A 27,936-nucleotide genomic window follows, 5' to 3' on the forward strand; every position below is an offset into this window, starting at 1 on the left:
AACCATTCCAAAACTCACACAAAAAATTGCTAAACCTGTTTATTCTGACAATCGCACACACAAGCATTCTTTAAATTTACTATTTTATTTTATCTTTAATTTGTACTCAAGACACTACGAAAAGTATATCACATAAAAAAAGGCCATATAAAGATTTGAGTAGCCGAGCACTTCTCATTACTCCAATTTTCTAAACTACCAATATCATAATGTTCGAAATATAGAAAGGAATATGAGTTTTGAAGTAAGCTTATAAAGAAATAAATATTATTATGATATAAGCTGCTTACTCATTCACTCGACTATCCCATTTGTATAAATAGTAATTTTTGTAAATGAGTCATTGGAAAGGGAACAGTAGGTATTGTGTTTTTGACCCTTAGATAAGTATTTCATTCTATAAGACTCGTAAAGCCTTCATTTTTGAGCAATTATATTATTATTCTTCCTCTTACTATTTGCTTGTCTCCTTTTTCCTAGTGTAGGTAGGTACTTTTATATATTGTGAATTTGTACAAATCACATTTGTATTGCACACTGTTGAAAACATATACAGGTAGTATTTAGCTTTCGAACGAAAAGTCCAAAATCTTGTCGACATGATACGTAAGTATAAACATCTAATTCACGTTGACGTTAGATTTCAGATACTATTTATTTGGAGTGAGGTGAACTACAATTGTTGTATGGGAGGTTTTTGTACATCTTGAGAGCTTAAAGCGTAAATACAAATATACTACGGGAAAAAAAGAGGGTCCGCCGGGGGTTCACTGGGGGGCCGCTCAGGAGGTCGCCCAGGTGGGTGTTTTTTGCCTACCCACTTTTTCACCTCCTGCCTGTTATGGATTATCGTATAACCCCGCTCATTAACAAATGTGAAGTTTTATTCAGTTACCGATACACATTTTTGTAATCTATATTTGACTTTTTATTGGTGCTTATATACGAAAGCCTTGGTTTATAATTCTCTTTTATTGGGTATTAAAATTTCCATCTTAAGCTTATATCTAAAACCATTGGTCACTTTACAATTCATATTCACTTGATTGGTTTTCATTTATATAGAGCTTGGATTATTAATAATTTTAATTGGATTAAAAACATATTTTTCACCAAATATTCTTATAAATGAGTATTTTATTGGTTGTTGGAATAGAAATAAATTTTACAGAACATGGTTTATTGGTTGTCAAAACAAAAAATGGCTTATTATATATAGATTATACTGACTAAATATAATTTTATTCACTAGACTCTATTGATAGTTGATATTTTATTATATGATACCTACCAGGCACAGACTTACAATCTACTGTCGCTTTTTACGGTTTTTCCATAATTGGCTGACCTTTGCAACAGATGCCCAGTTTTTGTGGCATCTGGTAAAGTCTATACCATTGTTTCCAAGTAGACAGGCGTGTCTGGTGCACGCCCAGTTCTTGTCCTCTTGAGAAATTGCACTCCAGTTTGGATATTGTCCCAGAGCTTGCACAGAAGGAAGAGTGGCCAGCTCATCGCAGACAAGGCCTGTACAAATGTGAAGGATTGCCTTGTTTCCTTTATCCAGCTTAACCCCGAGATCGTGGCTCATCATTCTGTAGATATGTACCAAAGTTATATCTTTGATATTCGGTACTGGTCTTGGAATTGCTCCACCGAGATTCTGTATTATCTTATGTTAGCCTGTATACTTTGCTTCCTTTTATTATTTCTTACGTTATGTACTATTGTCGGCCCTGGGCTTTCTCGGCCATTCATATCTTTATGAACATCGGCGATCTTCTGCCTAAGCAATGCTTGTTCATCCCGGAGTGCTTCTTGACCTTTCTTGAGTGCGTCTTGTCAAACCTGAAGTTCTTCCTGGCCTTTTTGCAATGCAAAAAGTGTTTCTTGCATGCCCTGAAGTATCTGGAGAATTGTATAATCTGTATTATTCATTGTATTAGAAAAATCAGAAATATGGGTTTGTTGTGAAAAAAAGGGAAAAAGAGGAAGAAAATTTTTTTCTAATTACTATCAGATTTATTTCGGTATATCTATTGGTTTAACGAAGTTTATTGTTTTTATTATAATAGCTGCAATAACTACATACCATGTGTTATTACCTTTACGAGTCCCGTGAGGGAGTTCAAATTATCTATATCATTGTCACCTTCAATGGATTAAGTATAAAGACGCGTATTGAGAAGATAAGTATCTCTATTCTTACCAAAGTTACTCAATTACCTACTTAAAAATGCCGTCAATTAAAAAAACTCTCCCTCATAAATGCGGTTCTTGCAAAAAAACCTATAGTAATATGAAAATGGCTGAGAAGTGCTTAACCTTGTCCTGAAAAATCAGTTGGAAAATATGAGAAATGCACACTTGTCTGCAACTCCTTTGCTTTCGATGCCTAGCCAGTCTGTTTCAGCTGCGATTCCAGGCTTGATGCTTAAGTGAGTTTGAGAAAAACAAAAGTTAAAAAAGGCAAACTATGTATTAACAATATCGATGCTTCAAATAAACAGAGAAAATACAAGCACAATTAGTCATGAAAGCACTGATGGTAATAACAGCACTGACCTCGATGATCCCATGGTAAGATATATATATATATATATATATATATGCATATACAAATGCATTGTACTAATTTGATTTTGCGTTATTAAAGTGTGATATCGAATGTGAGAGTGAAATTGAAAGTAGCACCTCTCCCTTGGTTTTCGATTTTAGCCAGCCTTCTCCTGTCCCGAGCAACAATGATGCAAAGAACCTGGAGTTCATGAAAATCATCAATGACTTTGGCATTTCCCGTCAAGCTCATGAGAAGCTTGCTGCGCATCTCAACAGCATTCTGGGGATGTCAACCGAGATAACGTACAGAGTGTGTACACCATACCTGGGCAAGGAGCTCTTGAAGCGTTTCTCTAGCGTAGAAAAAACAGTATACGACGTCTGCCGAAACGGATGTATGATGTTTAACGATGCAGAGGAGGTTGCTTGCAAGCATTGTGGTGAAGCTCGCTACAAAAGCGACAAAACCGATAAGGACGGTATACCCATTGCCGAGAAAACCATGGTCCAGATTCCTTTGGCCAGGCAAATTGCCCTTTCTTTGGCCAACAATGGTACCAGACATGAGATGCTATACCGTCACAATCACGATCAAAAGGCAGATGGCAGCAAGGCAGACATCTTTGACGGGCATGCATACCAATCAATCAAACACCTTTTCTCCGGTGAAAACGATGTTGCAATTTCTTTGTCTGTCGATGGCTTTGCGCCTCATAACGTTCCCGGTTCGATTACTATTCTGCATGCCACAGTTCTTAATCTTCCTCCGATGGTCCGTTATGAGAAAAGCCGGATGCTACAAATTGCGATGATCCCAGGTCCTTCCGCACCACTTGACTTCTGGTCATTTTTGAAGCCAACCTTGGCAGACCTCAAGGTACTCCAAGAGGAAGGAATGGTTGTCGTAACCCCAACTCTCACCATCCGTGCAAAGGTCCATGTCCTTGTTGTAACTGGTGATATTCCGGAAGTGGCGAAGCTGGCATGTCACGCTGGTCATATGAGCAAAAGTGGCTGTCGACTCTGTAATGTTGTGGGCCAAACTCCTGGCCGTGGCCAATATTTTAGATCTTTACCAGACACTACTATGCGCACTTTGGAAAGTTTCCAAAACTTTGATTCAGCAAGTTTGTCCAGCAAGGGTCTTGTAGGACAATCTCCTTTTTCTTCACTGGCATCATTCACAGGCCCGCTCTTTTTTACCCTTGACGAGATGCATGGCCTTTGCAATGGAATAGGCAAACAGGTCTGGGGGCTTATTGGTGGAAAGTATGGGATTAAACACTCTCTGTTTCTTCCTGCCAATGTACTCAAGGAAATCGGCGTGGCAATGGCAGCAACAAGAAAAACAATTCCGACAGCATTTCATGGCTCTTGGAGAAACATATCCAAGTACAGTGGATACTTCAAGGCTGTAGACTGGGCCGATTTCCTTCTCTTCGTTGTCCCTACAATGGTGGCCGAGCGTGTAAGAGATACAACTGCCAGGAAAGCATTGCTTGGACTTGTGCAAGCTTGCAACTTACTCATGAGCTGGGAGTTATCAGCAGAGGAACAAACCTCTATAAAAAGGTATGTTTAATAAGATTCAGTGTTTTTTTTCTTGCCACTTATAATTTTCTTCTAGAAAATTACAATTATGGAACATGTATCTCGAAGACCTTTATCGGAATGATAAAATAGAAATAACGGTGTTTACTATCAACCAGCACCTTCTACAACATTACCCCGTTATGATCAGTGCCTTTGGTCCTCCTCGTGCATACAGCACAAGATCAATGGAGCGTGCTATTGGCGAGTATTCTCGCGCCATCAAAAGCAATTCGGCAATTGGTGTGAATGCTGGAAACATAATGGTCAGGCTGGCTCGTACACGGCGATTGTTGACTGATTCCGATGGAGGCAAACGGAGAGCTGTTGTATTACAGTACGAAGATATGTCTGCTGGTTGGCCAATTACTAGTGAGGGCGAGCGTGCTGGTGCAGATTCCGATATTGAGTTCTGGGGACCTTTAGGATATAAAACAATTGATGACAGTTTCGAAGACATTTCTTGTCTTCCGATTCTTATTCAAGACTTTTATAGATCAAAGGGGGTTGAATGCGGGACGATTGAGCCAGCTATAATAACTAGTCGCAAAGCTTTTATTAATGGCTGTGTGATTGACTCCTCATTTGCCCAAAATACATTAAGAGAGGCGCATCATGTTCGTCTTCAGGTGCAAGTCGATCTGTTCACAAATGTACGTCGCCGATACACTCCCGTTGCAAAGGACTTCTTTGGAAAAGTAATTCTTTTCTTTGAACATGAGAATTCTGGTAAAATGTGGCCCCTTGTTTTGGTGCTGATATATAGTACTGTATTATACAATGGCATTCCGGTGGTGGTAAATGGCCAGCTCAAACCAAAGGTAGTCCACCTAGCAGACGTCAAGGAGTTGGTTGGTCTTGTAATGTCAGATGCAACAGATAGTACAACAACAACAACAACAAAGTATATAGTGTGGCCGGAACTTAACCGCGGCCCGAAATTAAATCTTGGTCAATATAGAGACCTATAATTTGTTTTTTTTCAAATTGTCTTAACTTTCTGCTGCAAGAATGAAATCCGTTTAGATATTTTCCTTGTCTTTTACTTCTGACTTTTAATAGTCCTCAATTTCAATCTATACAATCTAAAAATGTAAAGTCTGTAGTTGAAATGTACTTTTGTCTCTTCTGCGATTTAATTCTAGGTAGTCAATTTACTTTTTATTAGCTATTTCAAAAAACAGAGATTTTTTTGTTTCATTTTGATTTTTTGGGGATTTTTTAATTATTATAGGCAAAAAATGAAGTCACAATTACAAAAAACGCCCCTTTTTTCCCGTAGTGCAACTTCACACATGGCTTCCTCCGCTATACAACCGGACCCCCCCACAGGGGAACACCTCATAAACAGCCATACAAACAATTCACCCACTATCACAACACCCACACCCGGACTCCCTCTCACCTACTTGACTGCCCTAACAAACACCGCACCGACATTCCGCCATGCCATCGTACTTGGGTCTAATGACCCCCTGACAAAACCTCGCACTTGGCGAGAAAGTACTAGCCAGTTCTCCGTTTACTACACTACTCCCCCGGAAACCTCTCCCGAATTCATTGTTTTCTTTGACGCTCTGCTCCAGTCCTTTTTGCCTGGCGAAATCTTTGGCCTGAACCCTTCCAATAAAGCTGGTACCCTCTTTGAGCTCCACTTGAGCTCCAAAGATGTTTGTGCTCGTGCTTGTCGTGTAGGCTTTCGGTACAACAACGAAACTGTTCTTGCCTCCCCTGCCATTGCTAGCTCATCCAAATTGTTTAAGCTGACTTTGTCAAAGCTCCCCCGATTCCCTCCTCAAGAATACGCTACCTTGGATACCAAACTTCGTAATGCTCTCACGAAATATGGCTATGTGCACGATATCTCCATTAACACGTTGTTTGGGTTTATGGATGGAAGTGGACACGCATATGTGGAGCGTCCTCCATATGAGGAAGGTGCCCTCCTTCCACTTCGCTTTAAAATGGATTTCGATGATAACACGACGTTCTTGGCCACTTGGCTCAATATGGGAGCCCATTGCGCTCTATGTCAAACCATGGGCCATGACCGCGACAACTGCCCCACTCGACCAAAAGAAACTCGCTCGTGCTATGGCTGCCATCAGGTCGGCCATCTTCGCTCTAAATGCCCTCGTGCTGCCGAAGTGGACAACTCATACAAACGGGATCGCAAGGTTCCTGAACCGCATGGCCCCCATCGCACCACTGCCACCCGCAACACCACCAACCGACCCACTGTCACTCACTCTGGCTCACATATGAAGAAGTCCCTCCCCCCCTCCTTCACCACAGCCAACCCTTATGCCCTACTTGACCCTTCCCTCTCTTCTGCCGGGTCTCAACACAACCCCGCCAACACCACCAAAGCTGTACCCGCCGATTCACGCACCAAGACACCAAAAACACCTCCACTCCCTTTTGAGGCGAACTTAGTTGATAGGGGAACACTCCCCGCTGATGATCCCACGCTCACCGATGACGACTTGGCAGAGGTGGAGGCATACTTTGAGAAAAACTGCGAAGACGACCCTATGAAGGGTATTGAAGAAACTATCCCCCAATAATAATTATGATAAAAATTGCATCTATGAATTGCCGTGGATTAGCTAAAACTAACCACCCACAAACGCGCTCCCTATTTATAAGACACCTTCGATCCTGCGGGATCGATTTACTCGCCCTTCAAGAAACTCATGCCAATACTGAACCTCTCCAACAGATGTTCCATACACAATTCCATGCCCAAGATTCCTTATGGTCTCCGCACTGCGGTCTTGTTTCTCTTTCTCCGCACCTATCTTTCATTAACCCTCTATTCAGCCCTTGTGGCCGTTGCATCTCTACTACAGTCATACATACTAATAATTCCATTCCCTCTTTCCGTATATGCGTTGTTTATGCCCCAGCTTCCTACCGGGACCGCTTTTCTTTCCTCCGCTCTCTTCTCAACTCTCCATCACTACTTCCTCGTCTCCCATCCTCATGCATACTTTTGGGCGACTTCAATTATACCTACCGCACTACTTCTTCTAACCCTCGCCAGGCCCCTCCCGAATGGCTTAACTTTATTTCTAACCATTTCGTGGATTGTGTCACATTGAGTGGTGAAGTCCCTGCCCCAACCTTCCACCGACAACTTTGCTCCTCCTCCATAGATTATGTATTTGCTTCTTCCGACCTTGCCCCGTGCCGTCAGTCCTCTTCTGTGTCCTATATACATCCGAATTGGTCCGATCATTGTCTAGTAGCCACTACTTTTAAGTTTACCGCCAACCATGCAACAGGAAAGGGAATGTGGCGCGCCAACCCTCGTCTTGCCCGCAACCACACTTTTTGCACTGAATTTGACGCCTATATTTCTACCTCCGTATTTCTACTTTCTCCCTATATGTCCCCACAAGACCAATGGGATAGATTAAAACATATGCTTACAAAATTCATTAAGTCCTTTACTAGGCGCCGCACACAAACACTCACTACACTGGAGGCCAGACTTCAAAGTAAACGTGACAAGTTAATCCACAAGTTCAGACAACAACCCGCCCAAAACTTCCAATTGCCCATTATTGAAAGACAGTTGCAACAAGTCCAGCTGGAGAGAGTGGAAATTCTTGCCCTGCGTGCAGGCAAACATTGGCGAGAGAATGGAGAGATCTCCGCAGGATACCTCAAGCGAACAGTTGCAGAACGCCAAGCCCGAAAGAACATTACCAAACTACGCCATCCCATCACTGACCACTTACACACTGAGCCTGATGGCATGACTGAAGCTGCCGCTTCTTTCTACGAAGGCCTGTATACACCTGAACCAATAGATCAACTAGCCATAGACGATTTACTTCGCCACCTTCCCAACGATCTCTGCCTCTCTGATACCGTATGTTCCTCTCTGACTGCTGAACTTTGCATCGAAGACATACGAGAAGGCGTGTCTCGCTCTCCACGAACAAGTAGCCCAGGACCGGACGGCCTCCCTTATGAGATCCTCCAACTCATTTTTCATCACCATTCTTGCTCCCAGTTGCTGACACAAGTGTACAATGATGCTCTTAGTAGTGGCCAATTCCCTTCATCCTGGCAAACAACATGTGTTTCTCTGTTGCCCAAGAAAGGCGATCTCTCATCCCTGAAGAATTGGCGACCGATTGCTCTGATCAACGCCGATGCCAAGATTTTCACTCGGCTTCTCAACGCTCGAATGGTCAAAGCTGCTGGAGTGCTTGTATCTCCGTATCAAACAGGATTTGTCCGTGGTCGCTTCATTGCTGATAACGGTATACTTACGAAGCTGGTTATGGATCATGCCAATTCTACTGGTCACTCTGGAATCGGTCTTCTCTTGGATCAGGAAAAGGCTTACGATCGGGTTCACCCTGACTATCTTCAACAAGTTCTTGTTAAATTCGGTTTTCCTCCTTCAATTATAACCTGCACCACTAATCTTTTCTTCTCTTCCGACCTTAAGATTAATGTGAACGGTTTTCTCTCTCGTCCTCTTTGTCAAGCACGTGGACTCAGACAGGGTGACCCCATGTCCCCTGTTCTGTTTAACCTGGCCTTTGAACCACTTTTGCGCCGACTCATACACGACCCTCAGTTTCCTGGATTTGAGATCCAAAGTACGCCTGAACATCCCGCACCTCCACCCATAAAGCTACTCGCTTATGCCGACGATCTTCTGGTTTTCCTCCCGCAGATCCAGGACATGTCCCGATTGCAGCACCACCTCGCCACCTATGCCTCTGCTTCCAACGCACGCATCAACCTTCACAAGACCCAAGCTTTCTCTCTGTCAGGCAGACCTCATCCTCACTGGGCGGACACCCTTCACAGCTTGCAGATTGTCGATTGGCATGATAGTCGCTCTCCAGAACCTCTCCGCTACCTTGGCTTTCCGATCATCTCCTCCCTCACCCAACGCAACTCCTTCTGCTCACAAATCTTGTCTAAGATAGAGCGAGCTTCACATATCCACCTCTCCCGCGCCTTGTCCTTCCGTGGCCGTGCTACTGTCCTAAACTCTCTTATATTGTCAAAGCTCTGGCACGTTCTTCGTGTTGTATCTGTTCCCGGCACATTCTTTACAAAAGTTCGCTCTCTCATGGGTCGCTTTCTTCAGCATCGAAGCTTCCCACCGATTAGACTTGACACTCTATGTCTCCCCACAAAAATGGGCGGTTTAGGGGTTTTGAATCCAAAACTGCAACAAGGTGCCCTTCAGCTCCGTTGGCTTCGACCTCTATTCCAATCCACTTCGTCTCCTTCTGGTCTGGTGTTGCCTTGGCTGCTATATCTTCTTCGGCATTATCTACCTGATGTCCATCCCCATCTTCCTTTCATTTTTCCTGACCTCAGACACCCTCGATTCCGAACTTACACCAGTCCTTTCTTTAACCTTTTTGCTGCCTGCGATCTCTTGCCTCACGATTTTGACTCTACTGTGATAAATCTACCGACTTGTCTGGACATTCCTCTCGCCTCTGCAGTTGTGGTTCCACATGGTCTCCCTGCTTTTCCTGCTTCTTGGCGTCACCTCCGGATCCGGGATGCCTACGAGATCAACACCACTTTGGATATCCTTTCTCGCCGCTTACCTTCTTCCTTTCCTCGTTCACCACGCATCCTCCGCAAAGTCCTTCAGCGGGTGGATGATCACTCTCTTTTCCTTCACGCATTCGTCATTCGCGCTTGCCTGCCTCAAAGTATCTTGACCGAACAATTCCCTGACTTGATGGCTCGCACGGGCACTGAGGTTGACCCTTCCACACTCCTGTCGGCCCTCTCTCTTACCTTTCCTTGGAAACGCTTGTCTACACGCCAATTCCGTTCCTCCTGTGAAGTCGTCACTTCTTCTATCGAGGATGTACCGCACAACATACGAGCCATCAAATGGCGTCAATTCTGGTCTTTTATCCTTCCGTATGCCTCTCGCAACATTTGGTTCCGGCTGCTTCACCACAAGATCTCATGTCAATCCGTGCTGCATAACCGTATTCCCACCTCATTTCCCTCCCCTAATTGTTCGCTGTGTGGAACGGAAATTGACTCTCAAGACCATTTTCTCTACGCATGCCCACTCAAGCTTCCTCTCTGGCACACACTCTGGCTCGCGCATTTCGGCTTTTCCCCCCAATCCTCTGACATTCACAATGCGCTATACAAGTTTTCCTTCCCTCCCCCCCTTGATCCCACTTCACATCCTGCCTCAATCCTTGGCTCTGTTCTTTTAGCCTTGTGGAGACATCACTGGGCTTTCATATTCGATCAATCACCTTTCGTTGCCGCTAATGCCACTACCACTGCCAACTCCCTGCTTTCCCGTTTACAATCCGAAGAAAACCTTGATCAACGCCCTTTTTCTGTCTAAGTTCATCGCGTTTCTTCGTTTCCACTTTTTTTTTACATTACATTTACAACTTAAAACACAAAATCCCCAAAAACATTTAAATAATAGAAAAACCAAAAACAAGTTGTGGCGCCTCTTAAGCCTTTTGGACAAGAGTCCCACCAATAAACCAGAGCTCCGCTCCATACAAACAAAAACCGTAGTGCAACTTCAAGACAGAGCTACACGAGCATGCGCATATGACTCTATTTATTCTTTTAGTAAAGATTTGCCAAATGATACTTGTTTTTATTTAGTTAGAAAAAAACAACAATAAAATTGAAAGATATTCATAAACATTTTTATTATTATTATCAAAGTATAACGATTTTGTATATATGTGTGTGTGCTTGTGCGTGTCTCAAACATGAATTGGATAATACACGAAAAAGGGATTATAGCCAACAAACCGGAATACTGAAATACGGGGTATTTGTTGAGTACAATACTTGGACTTCATTTTCTCCCAATCTCTTACGATTATACTTTTTAGAAGAAGAATAAAAGTCGAACCACTTTCGTTGCAATAGTTAACCCGAGCCAGAAATTATGTTTAGTTTCCAATTATGCACTCGCAGTCTCACTAAAGTTGCTCAATGTAATCACCAAAGTGTCAATCTACTGCGATTTACTGATCACATATGAGCGGTTACGCTGAATGTAATCTAAGTTTAGACCGAGTACAAAAAATCAACATCAACAGTAGATGTATGTATACGCTCTTTTGCCTCCATAAATTGTGGGAATTAACAATAAATCCCCATAACCACAGCCAGAAGTCCAATATTATACAAATTTAATAAAATTGTGTCCAATGAAATTTAGTAGCAAGTTTCGTTGCCTGGTACATGTGGCAATAAGTTTTATACTTTCTATTCTTTAACGACTAATATTCTTTCTTTATTTTTCCCCTTGAAATAATAATAAGAATAAGAATAGGAACAATAATAATAAAGTCCACAGTTCCCCTTTTCCCTCCTATCCTTCCCTTCTTCCACCTAATGGAAGAATACGAAATTACCAGTCGAATCGCTGTTGCTAGACGAGATGCAGAAGCACTCAAAGAACGTATAAAACAACGAAAAGATGCTTTATCAGATACTACATGCAAGTGACAGAAAAGAAATATAGCGATTTAAATAGCTCGAAGCAGAAATGGTGACACCGAAGTTGACATTTATTCTTATTTTGGGTTAAAAAAGTGCAAGAGATGGCAAAGGATATTGATTCTCTGCCTCGAGTATTAATGAAGAATCGAAAGGCACTCAAAGGCCATCTCGCAAAAATATATTCCATGCATTGGGCTACAGACAGACAACACCTTGTGTCGGCCTCTCAGGATGGAAAACTTATTGTGTGGGACGCTTATTCAAGTAATAAGGTGCATGCCATCCCTCTAAGATCTTCATGGGTCATGACATGTGCCTATAGTCCTTCAGGAGATTTCGTGGCGAGTGGTGGGTTAGATAACATTTGTTCAATCTACAGCCTCAAAATTCGTGAAGGACCAGTCCGTCCAACACGCGAACTATCTGCCCACACAGGCTATGTCAGTAGTTGTAGATTTATAGATGATAGGCGTATTTTAACAAGCTCGGGTGATATGAGCTGTATGTTGTGGGACATTGATGCTGGCGTAAAGACAGAGAGCTTTGATGATCACACAGGAGACGTGATGAGGTAAAGTAGTGAGTAATCTAAACAGAAAATGATGATTGACATTTATATATTCCTTTTAGCCTTTCCCTTAGTCCAAATCCTAATGTGTTTGTCACTGGAGCGTGTGACGCTACAGCCAAAGTATGGGATATCCGAGCAGCTCAATGTGTCCATACATTCTCAGGACATGAAACTGATATCAATTCCGTCCAATTTTTTCCAAACGGCGAAGCGTTTGTAACTGGATCCGATGATGCTACTTGTCGACTATATGATATACGAGCCGATTGCGAATTGAATGTTTTTACGCATGAATCTGTTCTGTCAGGCATTACGTCGATTGATTTTTCTATTTCTGGTCGACTTTTGTTCGCAGGCTATGATGACTATAACTGTCATGTTTGGGATACTCTCAAAGGCGAGCGGGTGGGTGTATTGACAGGTCATGAGAACCGGGTTTCGTGCCTAGGAGTTTCTGGTGACGGAACAGTCTTGTGTACGGGTAGCTGGGATGCATCTTTAAAGGTAATTAAGGCTAATTGGTGAAACCTCTAAACTTATTAAATTGCTTTGTGATAGGTGTGGGCTTAGGATGATCTTTTGCGGTTCAATTGCATAACTATGTTTTAATTATAGCGCCTTAATTTCTTTTTCTTTTTTTTTTTAAAAATACATTTTGCATATTCTCTTGACAAGAATACCCTTTTTTGAACGTTTTGTCGTGACAGCTTTTCTTGGTGGCGCTCCATTTTTCTTAACAGGGCCAAGTTCCAATTTTTTTTTGAGTGAAGATCGATCGACTCATACAATGGCCAACCACGAACTTATGGACCACAAAAAGCAGCGTGTCGAGAAAGCTATAAAGCCCCTGCGATCCCGCATCTTCCAACCTTTCCGCGCTATTGGATACATTACAAACGATATTCCATTTGTCATTGAAACTCGTGGACAAGATTATTTCTTGACTACCAGCGTTGGCAACAACTTCCAGACCTACAATGTAAATTCATTGCATCGAATAATGTGGACGAGAAAAAAGTCTTAAGTAGATGTGATGTGCTTTTAGGTTGCTAAAATGAACTTGCTCTTTGTGAGCCCTACTACCGAAAATGCCATCAGCGCCATGACATCTGCTAATGGAATAACTTATGCAGCTTGCGGTAATAGCGTATTGGCTTTTAAACGCGGAAAAGAGGTAGATTTTTTTTTTGGATAAAAAAACATAATGATTGTAATAACTAATAAGACTGGCTTACCCCATTAATAGTTTTCTCGTGTTGGAGGTGAAGGAAATTTCATTATCTTCCAGCTGCTCGTGCTTGGTCCCTACGTTGTCGGTTTGTGCGATGATAATACACTGAAGATGTGGAATACCGCTACAAGAGGTGAATTCTATTTTGTGCTCAGATGTGTAAAGAGTTTATTAATTTATGTTTGTGTATGTGATTAGAATTGTATACAGAGATCGAATTCGGTGATCAATTTACTGCTACAGCGATGATTCACCCTAGCACTTATTTGAATAAATTACTGATCAGTAGTACTGAAGGAACTCTTCAAATTTGGAATATTCGCACCAACAGTCTTGTATATCAGTTTAAATCGTTTGGATCTCCTATTACATGTTTGACTCAATCACCTGTGGTCGATGTTATCGCTATTGGATTACTGAACGGTACTGTGCAGCTACACAACATTAAAGTGGATGAGAAAATCGACAGTGTACGACAAGAAGACCGAGTAACGGCCATCTCATTCCGCACAGGTAAAATATGATGAATAGGGAGGAAAGAAAGAAGAAAAAGAGAGAGCATATTAACGCAAAACAGATGAGGAACCTATGATGGCTACTGCTAACATGCACGGCGATGTTGCTCTTTGGGATCTCAACACTCGTCGTCTGGTGCATAAGATGAAAGGAGCTCATAGCGGGTCGATTTCTTCTGTCGCTTTTTTGAATGGTCAACCAGTACTTGTGACAGCAGGTGCGGATAACGCTGTCAAGGTAAAGCAAACGACAATTGGGATGGTATCATGGGCAATATTTTTCTAGTTTGCTTATATATAATTTATACCAGCAATGGATTTTCGAGAAGCACAACTCCGTACCCTTGCCCTTGAAGTACCGTAGTGGACATTATGGACCTCCTTCAAAGATTAGATTTTATGATAGTGCTGGAAAGGCGATTATCAGTGCAGGTCGAGATCAATCACTCCGTTCATTTTCACTTAGACGTGATGCCCAGAGCTTTGAATTTTCACAAGGTCATCTGGCTAGCAAGTCCAACAAGAAGGGGCTAAAGATGGAGGACCTTAAGCTACCTCAGATTGTTGACTTTTCGACCTGTAAGTAACTAAAATTGTCAATGATGAATATCATATATATTTCTTACACTAGCTCTGTTTTACTTTTAGGCATTGCTAAAGAAAAAGAGTGGGATAATGTGTCAACATGTCACTTGAATGATAATGCTATTCGTACATGGAGTTTAAACAAGAAGAGCAAAGGAAAATATACTATGATTAGTAAAGACAAGAGTGCAATTAAGACAACTACTATCAGTGCATGCGGTAACTTTGTGTTTGCTGGCTGTGCATCCGGTCAAATTGATATGTTCAACTTGCAATCCGGTGCTCATCGCAAGACATATGGCGGTATTGATGGTCATAAAAAGGCAGTTACAGGGCTGGCAACAGATAATGTGAACCGATTCGTAATCAGTTCTTCTGTGGACAAGACTATCAAGGTAATGATCGGCAAGAGTGGCTGATTTTACATACCATGACCTTCTAATTTGTATTTCTTTAGATTTGGGAATTCAAGTCTGCTAACCTGCTTCATACCATTCAACTCGAATCCCCTGTAGTTGAAATTCTTTTCTTGCGCGATAATGATCTTTTAGCAGTAGCATGCGATGATCTTGGTATTCGTGTCATTGATATAGAAACACAAAAGGTGGTCAGAGAGTTTTGGGGTCACAGAAACAGAATTACAGATATGGTAAGTGATTTACAGGGTAATATATATAAATAGTGTATTAAGTTGTGTGTTTTTATAGACTTTCAGTCCTGATGGTCGGTGGATCGTATCTTCATCATTGGATGCCACAATTCGTACATGGGATCTTCCATCTGGCACAATGGTTGATATTTTCCGGGTACAGGATGTTGTTACCAGTCTGACATTCTCTCCTACCGGTGATTATCTAGCCACATCTCATGTAGATAATGTTGGAATTTTCTTATGGTATGTAATGTATTTGATATAAATTAATAATAATATCTACTTTTACTTATTGTTTCGACTTTTTTTAGGGCAAACCGCACACAGTTCACCAATGTTTCATTACACAGTATCCCAGATGATGAAGAAGTACAACTCTTGTCTCTTCCTTCTTTGAATGGCGATGGAGGCGAATTAGATGAGGATGAGGATGAGATGACCACAGTTGTAGATCCATTGAATAAGACAGAGCAACTTACCGAGAAAATGATTACACTTTCTTTGGAGCCTCGTTCTAAATGGCAAAACTTGTTGAACTTGGATAATATCAAGGTGAGTTTTTGCTCCTAAAATAATCTTTATTTCTAGATTACTAACCTCTAAAATAGCAACGCAACAAACCCACCGAAGCACCTAAATTACCAGAAAAGGCCCCATTCTTCTTGCCAACACTGCCTGGTGCAGCTCCCCAATTTGCCATTGAAGAAAAGAAAGAATCCAGTGAATCAAAAAAGAGCTTCTTCCAATTGAACGAGATGCACTTTGTTACCGACTTTACTCGTTTACTTCGCTCAGGGGATGAGTCCAAAGACTGTAAGTTAATATATATATATATATATATGCACACAAACAAACACATTCTTGGTTTTTTTTTTTGTTTTTTTTTAACATTGTGTTTAGTTTCTGAGTTTGTAGCATATTGCAAGTCTCTTAGCCCTTCGGCTATTGATCTTGAGATTCGTTCAATGACAGTGGATGGTCAACTGACTGCAATGAATCAATTTGTGAACGCAATCTCTTATATGCTCTCGACTCGTAAGAACTTTGAGCTGGCACAAGCATGGCTAAATGTGTTTTGTATAATTCACGGCGACCTGGTGGTTGCTAACCCTGAAAACCCCATTCATGACAAGCTCAGCGCCATTCTCTCACAACAAAAGTCTGAATTTGGCCGTTTGTCAGATCAAATTCATTATGGCTTATGCTTAATTGACTTTGTTCGTAAAGCTTAAAAAGGGAACGAAGAACATTTTTATAAATCAATAAATCAATAAAAATAATATATATATATAAAAATAAGTAGACTTCTTTATTCAGGTTGAAGGCGAGTGTTGGACGAGAATTCGTTTAATGGACTCGGCAAAAGGGTCCACAAAGTGCTTTACACACCGATATTCTCTATTCACACGCTCGAGTTCTTTGGTTAGTCTACGCATATTGACTGGGTGGTCGAGTGAGTTGGTATCGTCTGCTAAGAATGACTGTCGTTGAAGAAGCTGTTTGTGCTGTGTGCGACTATGATAAAGAGGTTTCTTGGTAGAGGTATCTTGAATAGATAATGGTCGTAGGTTGGGATTACTTTGGACCATTCGCAGTTGGGGCGAGACTTCCTGATGGTCTCTCATGTCGGACAAAACGAGCGCACTGAACAAAAATAAATAATGGAAGCAATAAAGTAGAAGAGAAAGAGGTGGGGGCTGTCTTTTTTTCTTACGACTCCTTTATTTTTATACAAAAATATCATTCCTTATCTCCCCATCCCTCTCCCCCAACCTCCTTTGAATCACACAACCACTTTGGTGAATAATATCTGTAGCTTAAGACGTTGCCACACACGAAACATATGACCTGTTATAGCATGTGCTACTGGACTGCCACTCCGGTAAAGCACCACAAACAGTACAAGTGTAGTTAAAAGATTAACGGCCGCGTGCTTGGCAGCAGCCTAAACCAATAGAGATAACGTTTACCATACCAACCATCAGAATAAATACACAATACAACCTACCTTTATTACCCAACGCCACCCCTCCCAGGCCTCGTCATCGTCTTCCTTGTCGTCTTCATCGTTGTCTTCTGCCACAGCTCCTTTGCTATCCTTTGTTATCGACATACGATTAACCACACTCTCCTTATTACGTTCTACTAATTCCTGCCTCAAGTCGTCGATCCGTTCGTTTAGAGCGATGATTTCTGCTTGTAGTGACTCAAGGGCACGTTTAGTAGCAGGCCCAAGAGCTATCATCGAGAATGAGGCGTCTTGAGAGAGTCTGGGATCAAACGAACGTTCCTGAACCCGAGATGGTATACGTTGGGTTAGGAAGGGGCGTGCGACAGAGGTGGGAGTTGCTGTGACGGATGAAGTTGTACTCGATCCTTGTATAGGAGACTCTCCCGACGGACGTGTTCTCTGACCAGTGATCATGGGGGAGGTCATCGAGGCCGAGGCAATTTCTGCGCGAAGGCTGGTTTGACCGTCGATACTATCTTCACTACTGCTGTGATCTACTTTATAGCGCTGCTGAGAAGGTTGTTGTGCCCAAGGGTTTGTCTTATCATCGAAATTCTCTTGAAAAAGTCGAGGTAATCCAAGATGGGGAGGATCTCTAAGAGGACGCCGCACCGGTGTGCGCTGTATTAGTGGCGAATGCATTCCAGATGCATTGCTTGCTGAGGGACGGCGACGTGGTTGATTGGTGAGAGACGTATTTGAACGCACAGATGCTACAGATGGTGTTCTGCTGGGCTGCAAGTTTGGTTTGTCTTGTAACGATGCCTTTTCCTGTAAAGATGACACTCTCATTGGCGGCTGCTGGGATCCTGACCCACTTGACTGAAAGGATCGCACACCTGGTGAATTGGAAGTTGGCCTGCTATCTTGAGATTTTTGAGCCTCGATCTTAATGGCCTTTGCTTGTTGAATATCTCGCAGATATGCTTGCTCCTCTATATCTTCTGAGGCTATGCTCATTCCTGTAATATAAAATATAGGAGTAAGAACAAGACTATGTTTGTCAGAAAATTTACCTTCTGGGTTTCTGTAAATGTCCTCGTCGCTATCGTTGTCTTCCGATGGTCGTACCATCGCAAAGGCTTGTATAATCTGCTGTGCCTCTAACCTACTTGCACTCTTTTTGTATGCCTAATATAATCGGAAATACTTGCATAAATAAGGCTATCTCGGGTTTTCTTTTGATAAAAGGAAGTATTTAATCGAAAAACCCTTTAATAACGCTTACCTCAGAAGCAACCCTCAGAAGCAAGTCGACATACCGGTACTTAGCCTCTATAGCTGCCATGCTCTCCTGATTCTTCCAGGCATCCCTAATGAATGTCAGCCATGACACACCAACAAATATGTTTTCCAATACCATTTAGCTTTGCCAACTAGGTCAAACATTCCTGGTCGTGGAGTATTGACATTGCCATGTGAGACCTGCTTATAAAGTGCATACAGCTGCGGATAGAACGGTAAGTCCCAATAACAAAATTATTGTTTTTTTTGCGTGTATAAAACAACCTCTAGTTTTTCTTCTTTGGTAGGCTGGACACTGGAAGACGCTGAGAGATGCTGGACGATATTTAGTGCTTTGTTATAACGACTGTTAATATATCGCTCGGAGACATGGGAAGGAATAGCAGACATTAACAAGTATACGAATAAAGAGGGGTATATAATAAGATATCCAGAAAAGGTGGGGTTCTATAGCGCTGTCACATGGGTAACCAAGGCGAGATACAATCTCTCAATTTAGAAATGGTATATAATGCGTTTTCACTAATAAACAAAGTCAGTCTCTCTTTCACACATCGACAAATATATCTTCACAAAATTGGTGTAGACAGACTACAAGGTTCAAAACGAGTTCAAAAAAGTTCAAATCCTTATTAGATAAAATTAAGTGCTCGTAATACCATCTTTTCCCTCAGGGGAAGATATTTTATTGGGATGTTTTCTAGGCCTTACATTCCATGGTACATATTTTTCACCAAAAGTATGATCTTCTCAATCCAATTGGTAATGGAAGAAGATTAGACCATCCGAGTCATTTGAACTTTTTTCGAACTTTTTTTTTGAAATTTGCTTTAAGTTCAAAATCTTCGAACTTTTTTTAGACTCTAATCCAATAATACGAGTTACATTTTTGAACTTTCTTTCTTGGGTTTTTAGTCTGTCCATACCAAATGTATTGTAAATTTTCACATACACACGAAAATGGGCCTATGGCTTTAATTTGACAAAATTTCTAGAAATATAGATGAAATAAGAAAATAACATTTAGACAATTTAACAGTAAAAATCTAGACTCTCAAGAGAACATTTTCAACCGGATAGTATATTAGAAAACCTGAACAAATCCTTAGAAAAAACAAAAGAAATGAAAAGCCCATAATCAACCACTACTGAGAAAATCACAAATAAACAAGCACTATGTCGTCCCAGAAGATGAAATGTCACCGAATTGTTAACTCTAAAAATATTTGTCTTACTAAAAAATAAATTAGTAAACTATCTATGGCTTCTACCTTTTATAATTTAAGTATATTATATCTAGGATTATTTAAGCTTTAAACTATTGTTCAAATAACCATGAATGAAACAGGAACCAAATTCTTAATATCACAAACTGTAGATCTATTATCTACCCAAGACAATGATATTTTATATATATATATTACTCGGAAGGAACCCAACAATTCCAAGCAAAGTACTAAGGGAAGTGTTCTTATTGAAATCGTATTTTTATATAATTTGTAATTGAATTCATTATTCTTGTGCGCATAGTGAAAATTCCAGTAAATACTATCGAAATAAGATGATCTTTGAGCAGGTTGACATACTTTCAAAATCATTTTTTATTAAATAATTTAAATATGACAAGATACACAAGAGTTTTTCTGCTAATATAAATCGATGATTTATCTTTACTTTATAGAGAGTATTTTCTTCAATCTCTTCAAAATTAGGTCAATCTTATTCTTGGTAGTAATTTAAAGAAAATTGTCGATGTTGAAATGGCAGAAATCACGGTATATTTTGAGAACTTGCACCTAAACACATATAAAAACTGATATATAAGCAAAATATATAAAGAAATGAATCGGCTGTAATAATCGACAAGCATCAAAATTTCTCTTTACTATTCTCTATTCGACTCTACTCTATGTGACTCAATATGAAAATGCACCTCTTTTATAATATCCGGGCGTTGCTATTCAATATACCCTATGTCTGTCAACTTGTATTTAAGAGCTATAATATAAAGATTGCCTGTACATTTTTGGCAACTAACTTTTATACAGAATATTGAAGGATATAATTTGTAACTGTTAACACTTGTCTACTCTTCTCATTTGAATTCAAAGCATCTATTACACTGTGAATATTATTGCGCATATGTGTATGCAATAACGAATGAAAGATACCAAGCATTCAGTAGTTATCAAAGTTTAAAAACACTTGTATGTAAGGGTTATTGTTTCATAAATACATCCAAACTGACTTCTTTTTTTTACACAGTCTGTGTAAATACAACGAGGGTATTACTTGTGTATTCAGACCACATCCCATATTTTCTGTCAGATACATTTCTTCATTCCCTCTAATCTCTCATCTCTCCATTTTGTTGTTTTTTTTTCTCTTTCTCTCATTCCAATGCATGCCATTCATAATGTCCATCCGGCTTAGCCAAATTCAATAATATAAAATCTACGGAATCGGCGTTCTCAGAAACTAGTCTTACTTTAATCCTAATATAATTTATAAACAACAACAACCTCTGCAGTTGAACACGGCTATCAATACCACTTTAGAATATACAAATATTTTTTTATTTCTTTTCAGAGTTATTTGACTAATTAATTTCTTCTTATAAATGAGCCCTCCTAATTACAACATTGAACTCTTCAATCAAGCAAAAAAAAAAGTTTAAAAGCGTGTTTTTTTATTAAAGTTGACAATAGCTAAGAAAGGCCTTATTTATTTATTTAAAGATATACGTAAAGAAAATATTCTATTTGATTTAATTTCACTTAATGTTCTTTTACATGAGTAAAAGAATAAAAAGCATGACACCAAGTTCTTTGTCCCCGCATTACGCGGCTCAATCTCCTTCAGGACGTAAACCTGACTTGGTAGCGAAGGAGGTGCTGGAATGGTGGCAAACCAACGGAAAGCACCCGTTCATCCAGCCCCACATCTCGTCACCGAGTAATGTGGGTGCGAACTCGCCAGAGAACTTACCACTAGGTGATAAGGTCCAGCTCATTCGACTACCAGTAGCTTCACCGTCAGCCGTTAAAGAGTTCAGTCAGGCTAGCAGTGAAGAGCCAGCACATCTCACCACAGGTTAGACCTCCCTCCCCCCAGCATCATGATTCCACATTGGCGATGCGATGTACACAGTAGTCTTTCCAAAAGAAAAGAGACCATGCCCCACGACTTCTCAGAATTAACTGAGCTGGCGAGTAACAACTTTCACTTTCCGATGCTTGTAGCATGGAAGAATCTCCCTGCAACGGTCGCAAGAGACGCCTCACTATGAAACCGGGACTGTTGTTGCTCAAGGAGAAAACAAACGACACGCGTTGGAGGAGGTCTATAAGTAACAGAAAATTTTTTCATCTGCGATTAAAGTTTACGACTGCGCTTTTTGTCAGTCTTAGATGTCCACGTCAGAGCAAACGTGATATGGCTATATATTCTTTTTATTGGGTTTGTGTAACTGTTCTAAGGTAGAGTAGACAGCTAGTAATATTGAATTAGATTACTAGAGAAGATGGCTTTTTCAAAGTAAAGCAAAGTAAAGCAAAAAAGCAAAGAAGTAAGGAAAGGTTCGGTTTTGATCGGTGTAGCAATAACTTTCAAAGTGGAGTACAAGTTTCTATAACGGCGATTTGTAGGTTACTCTAAGCTGGTCTGTGCGCTGTTTGTTCAAAGGTACAAGAAAAAGCTTTCTTCTATTGCTTTCAAAATTAGACGTAAAAAAGACCTAACATTCAGTAAGAGATAAACTTACATATATTTCAAAAGCTATATAGGTCAACTAGTAAAAAGCAGAAACGAAAGCAAAAAGTATACATGCATATTATCTGAATCCTCACAATACGATAGGAGGTGGAATTTTGAATTCCAGGTTGAGTTTTATTGAAATGAGGTTATATCGATGGTTGAGTGTCAAGATGATTTCTCAAGGGAATGGGTGATGACCATAAGATATCCGGGGATTATGGTACAGAACATAAAATATGCCCAGAAAAAAAGCAAAGGTTATTTATATGTAGAAGGAGAGTTGATATCTTCAACATGAAAAATAAGATAGTAAAGGTTCTGTTTTAAATAATAAAGTATCTGTTTTCTCTCTAAGCTTGTAACAAGTACCGAAACTTTTTTTTTATATATTTGCTATTCAACAAAAGTAACGTTTTTTTCCAGTTCTTTCTTTCTTTCTTTCTATTAAATGAATTTTAATGATATTAATACTGATGATTATTGAGAGTAGAATGATAAGATATAGATGTATATGATCAAGGTTGGTAATTTGCTATCTTGATTGAGCAAGAGAAAAGCTTGGGAAACTAAAAAAACAGTAATTGTTCTATACAGTCATACTACAAAGCAAAAAAAACCATTAGTAGAATATATAACTTTTAGACTTTCAATAGAAAAAAAAGCTAAAGAAAATGCAAGGGGTTGGATTTTTGGTTAAAGAAGTATAAACCTACAAAAAATGAGAGGATTGAATATATGAAACCAGTAAGAGTGAGTATATTGCAAGCCGGGTTCTTAGATGTATTAAAGCCGTCCAATAAGTAAAAAGTATAACATCTATACAAACATTACTATTTGGATGGACGTCTTTAAAGAAGTATTAATAAAGTTAAATTACTATATATATATTACAATCATTCAAAAATCAATAAGAACCATTTTTCTATTATAATCTATTTCCAAAGGGTCATCTTTTGATGATGTCAACAGGATTTCAAGCAATATTAAAACTACTTTTATTTATTTATATATTTATATTATTTTTTTAAAAATTGTGACTTTTGGTCGATACTTTGTCGATTCTAGGCCAGTCTTAGGGAATTCAATCCAGTAATACCAAAAAAAAAATTTTGAAAGAAATAAAATGAGTATTGAGCCAAAGCCCTAATGGGTAGGATTTAAGTAAGGCTGGAAGTTAGAAAGATAGAACCAGAAATCTAATAAAGTGCAGCATTCAAAGTGAATATTGAACTATCACTGTAGTAAATGGCAGACATTATAACCGCGACCGTATAATTCCTACGGTTACGGAGTTATAATTTCTGCCAATAGAATCTTGGCTTTTAGTAAATTAAAAATATTTACAGCGAATACTATTTATGAGAGTTAAAATTACTTTTTATCTAATCCAATAAAATCGTTTAAAGTAGCAAAATTATACCATTTTTAGGTACATATTTCTCTTTTTATAACAAATTTGGATAGTACAATTCGTTGGATTTCAAATCATTTTTGCATATAATCCAATCAAATATTCCAAATATGGCAAATCTATACCTTTTTTTAGATATCTCTGTTCTTATAATTGGTTTAACAAATACACGGTTTTATATTGGAATTTTATAGTTTTTATTGATCAAAATAATACAAGTTGAATATAAAGAAGTATGGAAAGAAGAAGTACTATTTTTTATGATATTTAGTAACAGTTTAAGCTATAAAGTTACTAAATGATATACATATATCTATTTTTATGTAATACTTTTCACATTTTTTTACCTAAAAAAAAAAGACTATTCTCTAAGTACTATGATATTGATGAAGATATGAATATTGCTTAATTAATTCTTTTTATCAAAGAGTATAAACCTGCTTTGTGTTAACATTGTCATGTCTCATTCCTACTTTTGAAAAACAAGAAGACAGATTCCTTGCAATTCTCTAAATCTACCGAGATTTCTAATGAGCATGCGAGCAATCTTGACAACCAAATTGTACTTGATGCATATATTTTTCTGTCAATTCTTCTCAGATTGCTTTCTTTTGTCAACTTTGCTGATTCGTATTTTATTAATACTAGCCTTCATAGTTATTAAGTATGTTTCTTTTAAAGACACTTAATAGTTCTAGACCTTGTGAAAAAAAAAAGAAACAAGTCCTTTTGGATGTACCAATCTAAATTGTTTGGAGAACATGGACAGGTCAGAAGTTATGCATCGTTTGTGGAATCGGGACCTTGCTACTGTCCTGAACTTCCGACATATACTTAACAATCTGAGATATGATGGGACTATACCTGTAAGGTTCACCCGCGTCATTCGGATTGGACGTATCAGAAGACAAGCAGAAGAAGATCTCCAGGAGGGTCGTCGTTTGAGACAAAGACTGACTAGAATTCAAAGAAGATGAAAAATTTCCGTCCTGGTTACCGCTTAGGACCCACCCGAGCTACCGCTGGTAAGCCATTAGATTTGAATAACTTGGTATTTAGTTTTGTAATGGGTTGAAAAAGCTAAGAAAAAGATGTTTTGCTTTGACTGCAAAAAACATGGTGGGGTAAAAAAAAAGTAGAATAATATAAAAGAGAGCAAGAGAGAAATTGGTGCTTAATTAAAATTCAACTACAAGACACTTTAAACCCCGGAAAACTTGCAACAATTCACTAAAATCGCCTATTTTTTTTCTATAGGGTATTATTCTCAATTGGTCCTTCAGTTCTGGTATCTGAAATCTCATCATTTAGGAACTAGATGATTTGATTTTTGTAACAAGTAACGAACCATAATTAACCTTAAGCCTGCGATTTTGTGGTGAATTAAATATCACTTAAGCTACTTAAAACAGTCGTCTTTCGCAGTGTAACATCTTGGTCAAGAAGAAGGATTTTTTATCAAGTACTTCTTGGGGACTCTTTTTTTTTGTCGTATATATGGCTTAGCAATAGTATAATATTGAAAGTCATCTAATTTATTTCTTACTCAGAATTATAAACCATAAAATTACTGGGTAGACATCAAAATAAGTAACATGCGAAAGTGCAGCTTATTCTTCTTTCTTGACCTTTTACTATCTATTCAAAATGAATTCGAACTCTTCCAACCACCCCGCCGAAACTCCTGATATATACGCTAGAATGATCGAAGCTCAGGCATCTACTTCTCGTGAAGCTGAAGCCAACAGACCAGATAACACAAAGAGAAGCTATGCTTCTAAGCAAAAGGAGTTCAGAGAATGGTGTGATGAAGCTTTCTCGAGCGTTCTCCCAGAATATCGCTACACTGTATATGGAGATAAACTTTATTTATTTCTTAAAGACTGTATACGTTTTTTGCTTGTTTGCTTGTTTGTTTGCTGTTGCTGTTGCTGTTGATGTCTTCTTTGGCGATATTTTTTTTGCAAGTGATGGAATTCATTGTTCTCCTCTATTAGGTTGTTAATCGTACCAGCCGAAGAAATACAGGAAAAAGTATCAAGTATAGCACAGCAATGTCCTACCTCGCTGCAATTGTGGATATGTATCAGCAGCAAGTAAAGGCTGGTTCCAACACCCATCCTCATCCACGAAGTGCCTGTATTCAGTTGTTGGACAACATGAAGGTCGATGATGAGCGTAACCTCCGTGCGGAAGTCCAAGACTGTGGTTTAGGAAACCTTATTGGTGGACATATCACAGAGAATGAAGTTGCTAGTATCGCTAGCTACTACTTCTCGAGATCAAGCGGAGATGACTTGCGAAATGCGTTATCTTTTCTTCTCTCCCACTACTGTACGCTCCCTGGTGATTCTTTGAGAAAAGCTGAATTTGCTGATATTGAGACTATCATGTTGGACCGTGAAGGACCCTCCGAATGTCCTGCATTTGTTTTGGTCTTGAAGCACGGAAATATGAACCAATTTCGACGAATTGAACTTACAGCCTGCTTGAGAAATTCGAGGGTTGAGATCTGCCCTTTCATGGCACTTGGGTGCTATTTTTTCTGGAGATGGCATGTTGAGGGTGAAGAGTTTCCATCTCTTGAGACATCCGAGAGTTGGTTAAGATACAAGTTGCTGAAATCTGACCAGGATTTGACCAAGGAGATGCCGTACTCCACCCATATCAATGCCATCAACAGAGCATTTAGGGCCTGTGGGATCGTTTCCACAACAAAGGCTCCAGCTGTCCGTGGATCTTCTGTCAAAATGGCTGGTATGAATGGTGAGTATATCACCAATCTCCCAAGAGATGCCATGCGCACCATGGCTGGGTTCCCTCCAGGAGAGGGGCAGATTTACCTACAAAGAGCCCAGGTAAAGCCATCAGAGTCGCTCCAGCGCAAGGTATTCCCAATGGTTGAATTCTGGTACGACAAGAGCTCGTCCGGAGCTCGTCAGCAGACAAAATCCGCATCTAGATTCCTGGAGCTTCTGAAGCAATTAAGAGTCACTTTTCTTCAGGACTCTGTGCTAATGATGAGAAAAGCTCCAGAGCATCATTGTGGCAGCATGCTATATTCAACGATCCAGAATATATTGAATTCAAAAGGTAAAAAAAATACAATACAATACATAGCTCTAATATATTCACATGTCAATGCTTTAGATCAGCCGATGCTTTTGTTGAGACAGATGTTGAACCAACGGAGGTACTTCTGCAGAGAGCAATGCCTCTGTTGTACAAGAAGTTGGAGGACACACAGAACGAATTTAATGCGCTTAGAAGAGAAATGTTGACGGAGTTCAGAGCTATTCAGCAAAAAATGGACGATTTGGTGTCTGGAAGAACTTCTCTTCGGTTCTTCCGAGAAGATGAAGGGGAGAGAGCTGGCATTAGACCGATGAGCACCCCATCACTCCCATCCCCAGCCATTAACACTGAGTCCAGCTCCCAACAGCCAGGTATGAATGTTCAGTATAGAATGAGCAGATTTGTGCAGACGGTGCCTGACTTGTGGAGAGAATGACATGTGGGGCTCTCTGGCGGTGTCTCCGTGCATGAGATGGAGACGAGGTACGGTATTACGTGGAGATACAATGATCGACAATTCTTCAATAGACGTAAAAGAATTGTCGATCGCATTAAGGAGTATACGGTTATTAATTCTGTAAGTGAGGAGACAGCAGTTGAACTTGCAGAGGCCAACCGAAAAAGAAGAAGAAGAACTTTGGTCTTTTTGTCTAAAAACATAAATCAAATCTTTTAATTTTTTTTAGAAAAAAATATACATATCTTCTCTTTTTGTTGCTTTGTTACTACTTCAGCCGAGTATTTTAATGGCTTTGTATCATTTATTGCTACTGCTATTGTTATATTCTACTTCGTTAAACTGCTATATTCAATTGAGCATTTATCTAAAGAAGCATATTTCATCCAATCCAATTCCAATATTTTAATAAGTATAAGAAAACCGTAAATACGTTCACAGATTCTTATAACATTTATTCAGATATGCTCTCATGAGAAATTTAAAGGATATTTTGTATGTAAAGATATATTCATATATATATATATTGGTAAATATCAATATATTTGCTGATGAACAAATTAACTATAAATTTCGAGGCCTCAATAGTTTTTATTTATTTCAACAAAAATCTAACATTAGCTATGATCTTTGCTGTAGCTCTCAGTAATGTTATTTTTCTGAATTCTATCTTACTTTAGTAAAAATTGAGGGTTTTAGCTTTATTGCTATTTTGAATATCAGCTATCTCTTGTCATAGAAGCTGCAAAACCAAAAGAGATGATATATAAGAGGTGTCTTG

At 39.5% G+C, this 27,936-nt stretch overlaps 9 protein-coding genes across 9 annotated transcripts; 7 read left to right on the forward strand and 2 right to left on the reverse strand.

The window, feature by feature from the left end:
* Nucleotides 1-1,309: 1,309 nt before the first annotated feature.
* PHYBLDRAFT_62022 (hypothetical protein) lies at nucleotides 1,310-1,938 on the reverse strand (the record flags this gene model as incomplete). The annotated part of the gene is made up of 3 exons (XM_018440888.1): nucleotides 1,310-1,663; nucleotides 1,717-1,827; nucleotides 1,849-1,938. The coding sequence occupies 3 exons, from the start codon at nucleotides 1,936-1,938 to the stop codon at nucleotides 1,310-1,312; spliced, it is 555 nt and encodes a 184-aa protein (XP_018299018.1).
* A 3,506-nt stretch (nucleotides 1,939-5,444) lies between these two features.
* Nucleotides 5,445-6,716, forward strand: PHYBLDRAFT_138526 (CCHC-type zinc finger transcription factor; the record flags this gene model as incomplete). Its single annotated transcript, XM_018430015.1, has 1 exon — nucleotides 5,445-6,716. One exon carries the CDS (start codon nucleotides 5,445-5,447, stop codon nucleotides 6,714-6,716), a length of 1,272 nt encoding a protein of 423 aa, XP_018299019.1.
* A 2,606-nt stretch (nucleotides 6,717-9,322) lies between these two features.
* PHYBLDRAFT_62024 (hypothetical protein) lies at nucleotides 9,323-10,519 on the forward strand (the record flags this gene model as incomplete). The annotated part of the gene is made up of 1 exon (XM_018440889.1): nucleotides 9,323-10,519. The coding sequence occupies one exon, from the start codon at nucleotides 9,323-9,325 to the stop codon at nucleotides 10,517-10,519; it is 1,197 nt and encodes a 398-aa protein (XP_018299020.1).
* Nucleotides 10,520-11,538: 1,019 nt separating this feature from the next.
* Gpb1 (G protein beta subunit) lies at nucleotides 11,539-12,742 on the forward strand (the record flags this gene model as incomplete). Its single annotated transcript, XM_018427849.1, has 4 exons — nucleotides 11,539-11,648; nucleotides 11,691-11,695; nucleotides 11,746-12,217; nucleotides 12,277-12,742. 4 exons carry the CDS (start codon nucleotides 11,539-11,541, stop codon nucleotides 12,740-12,742), a joined length of 1,053 nt encoding a protein of 350 aa, XP_018299021.1.
* A 280-nt stretch (nucleotides 12,743-13,022) lies between these two features.
* On the forward strand, nucleotides 13,023-16,491 carry PHYBLDRAFT_129524 (hypothetical protein; the record flags this gene model as incomplete). The annotated part of the gene is made up of 12 exons (XM_018429290.1): nucleotides 13,023-13,196; nucleotides 13,263-13,391; nucleotides 13,464-13,581; nucleotides 13,647-13,961; nucleotides 14,026-14,201; nucleotides 14,275-14,542; nucleotides 14,612-14,943; nucleotides 15,006-15,197; nucleotides 15,256-15,443; nucleotides 15,512-15,752; nucleotides 15,809-16,013; nucleotides 16,101-16,491. The coding sequence occupies 12 exons, from the start codon at nucleotides 13,023-13,025 to the stop codon at nucleotides 16,430-16,432; spliced, it is 2,670 nt and encodes an 889-aa protein (XP_018299022.1). The 3' UTR covers nucleotides 16,433-16,491.
* Nucleotides 16,492-18,409: 1,918 nt separating this feature from the next.
* On the reverse strand, nucleotides 18,410-18,846 carry PHYBLDRAFT_104584 (hypothetical protein; the record flags this gene model as incomplete). Its single annotated transcript, XM_018427850.1, has 3 exons — nucleotides 18,410-18,524; nucleotides 18,572-18,657; nucleotides 18,721-18,846. 3 exons carry the CDS (start codon nucleotides 18,844-18,846, stop codon nucleotides 18,410-18,412), a joined length of 327 nt encoding a protein of 108 aa, XP_018299023.1.
* A 2,423-nt stretch (nucleotides 18,847-21,269) lies between these two features.
* PHYBLDRAFT_138531 (hypothetical protein) lies at nucleotides 21,270-21,745 on the forward strand (the record flags this gene model as incomplete). Its single annotated transcript, XM_018430016.1, has 2 exons — nucleotides 21,270-21,549; nucleotides 21,627-21,745. The coding sequence occupies 2 exons, from the start codon at nucleotides 21,270-21,272 to the stop codon at nucleotides 21,743-21,745; spliced, it is 399 nt and encodes a 132-aa protein (XP_018299024.1).
* A 2,639-nt stretch (nucleotides 21,746-24,384) lies between these two features.
* Nucleotides 24,385-24,945, forward strand: PHYBLDRAFT_138532 (hypothetical protein; the record flags this gene model as incomplete). Its single annotated transcript, XM_018430017.1, has 3 exons — nucleotides 24,385-24,562; nucleotides 24,628-24,648; nucleotides 24,881-24,945. The coding sequence occupies 3 exons, from the start codon at nucleotides 24,385-24,387 to the stop codon at nucleotides 24,943-24,945; spliced, it is 264 nt and encodes an 87-aa protein (XP_018299025.1).
* A 325-nt stretch (nucleotides 24,946-25,270) lies between these two features.
* Nucleotides 25,271-27,894, forward strand: PHYBLDRAFT_161619 (hypothetical protein; the record flags this gene model as incomplete). Its single annotated transcript, XM_018434436.1, has 5 exons — nucleotides 25,271-25,471; nucleotides 25,621-25,679; nucleotides 26,774-27,069; nucleotides 27,433-27,567; nucleotides 27,836-27,894. The coding sequence occupies 5 exons, from the start codon at nucleotides 25,271-25,273 to the stop codon at nucleotides 27,892-27,894; spliced, it is 750 nt and encodes a 249-aa protein (XP_018299026.1).
* Between the last annotated feature and the right edge of the window lie 42 nt (nucleotides 27,895-27,936).

Source organism: Phycomyces blakesleeanus (assembly GCF_001638985.1).
Source record: "Phycomyces blakesleeanus NRRL 1555(-) unplaced genomic scaffold PHYBLscaffold_1, whole genome shotgun sequence".
In the NCBI taxonomy this organism is placed as follows: domain Eukaryota; kingdom Fungi; phylum Mucoromycota; class Mucoromycetes; order Mucorales; family Phycomycetaceae; genus Phycomyces; species Phycomyces blakesleeanus.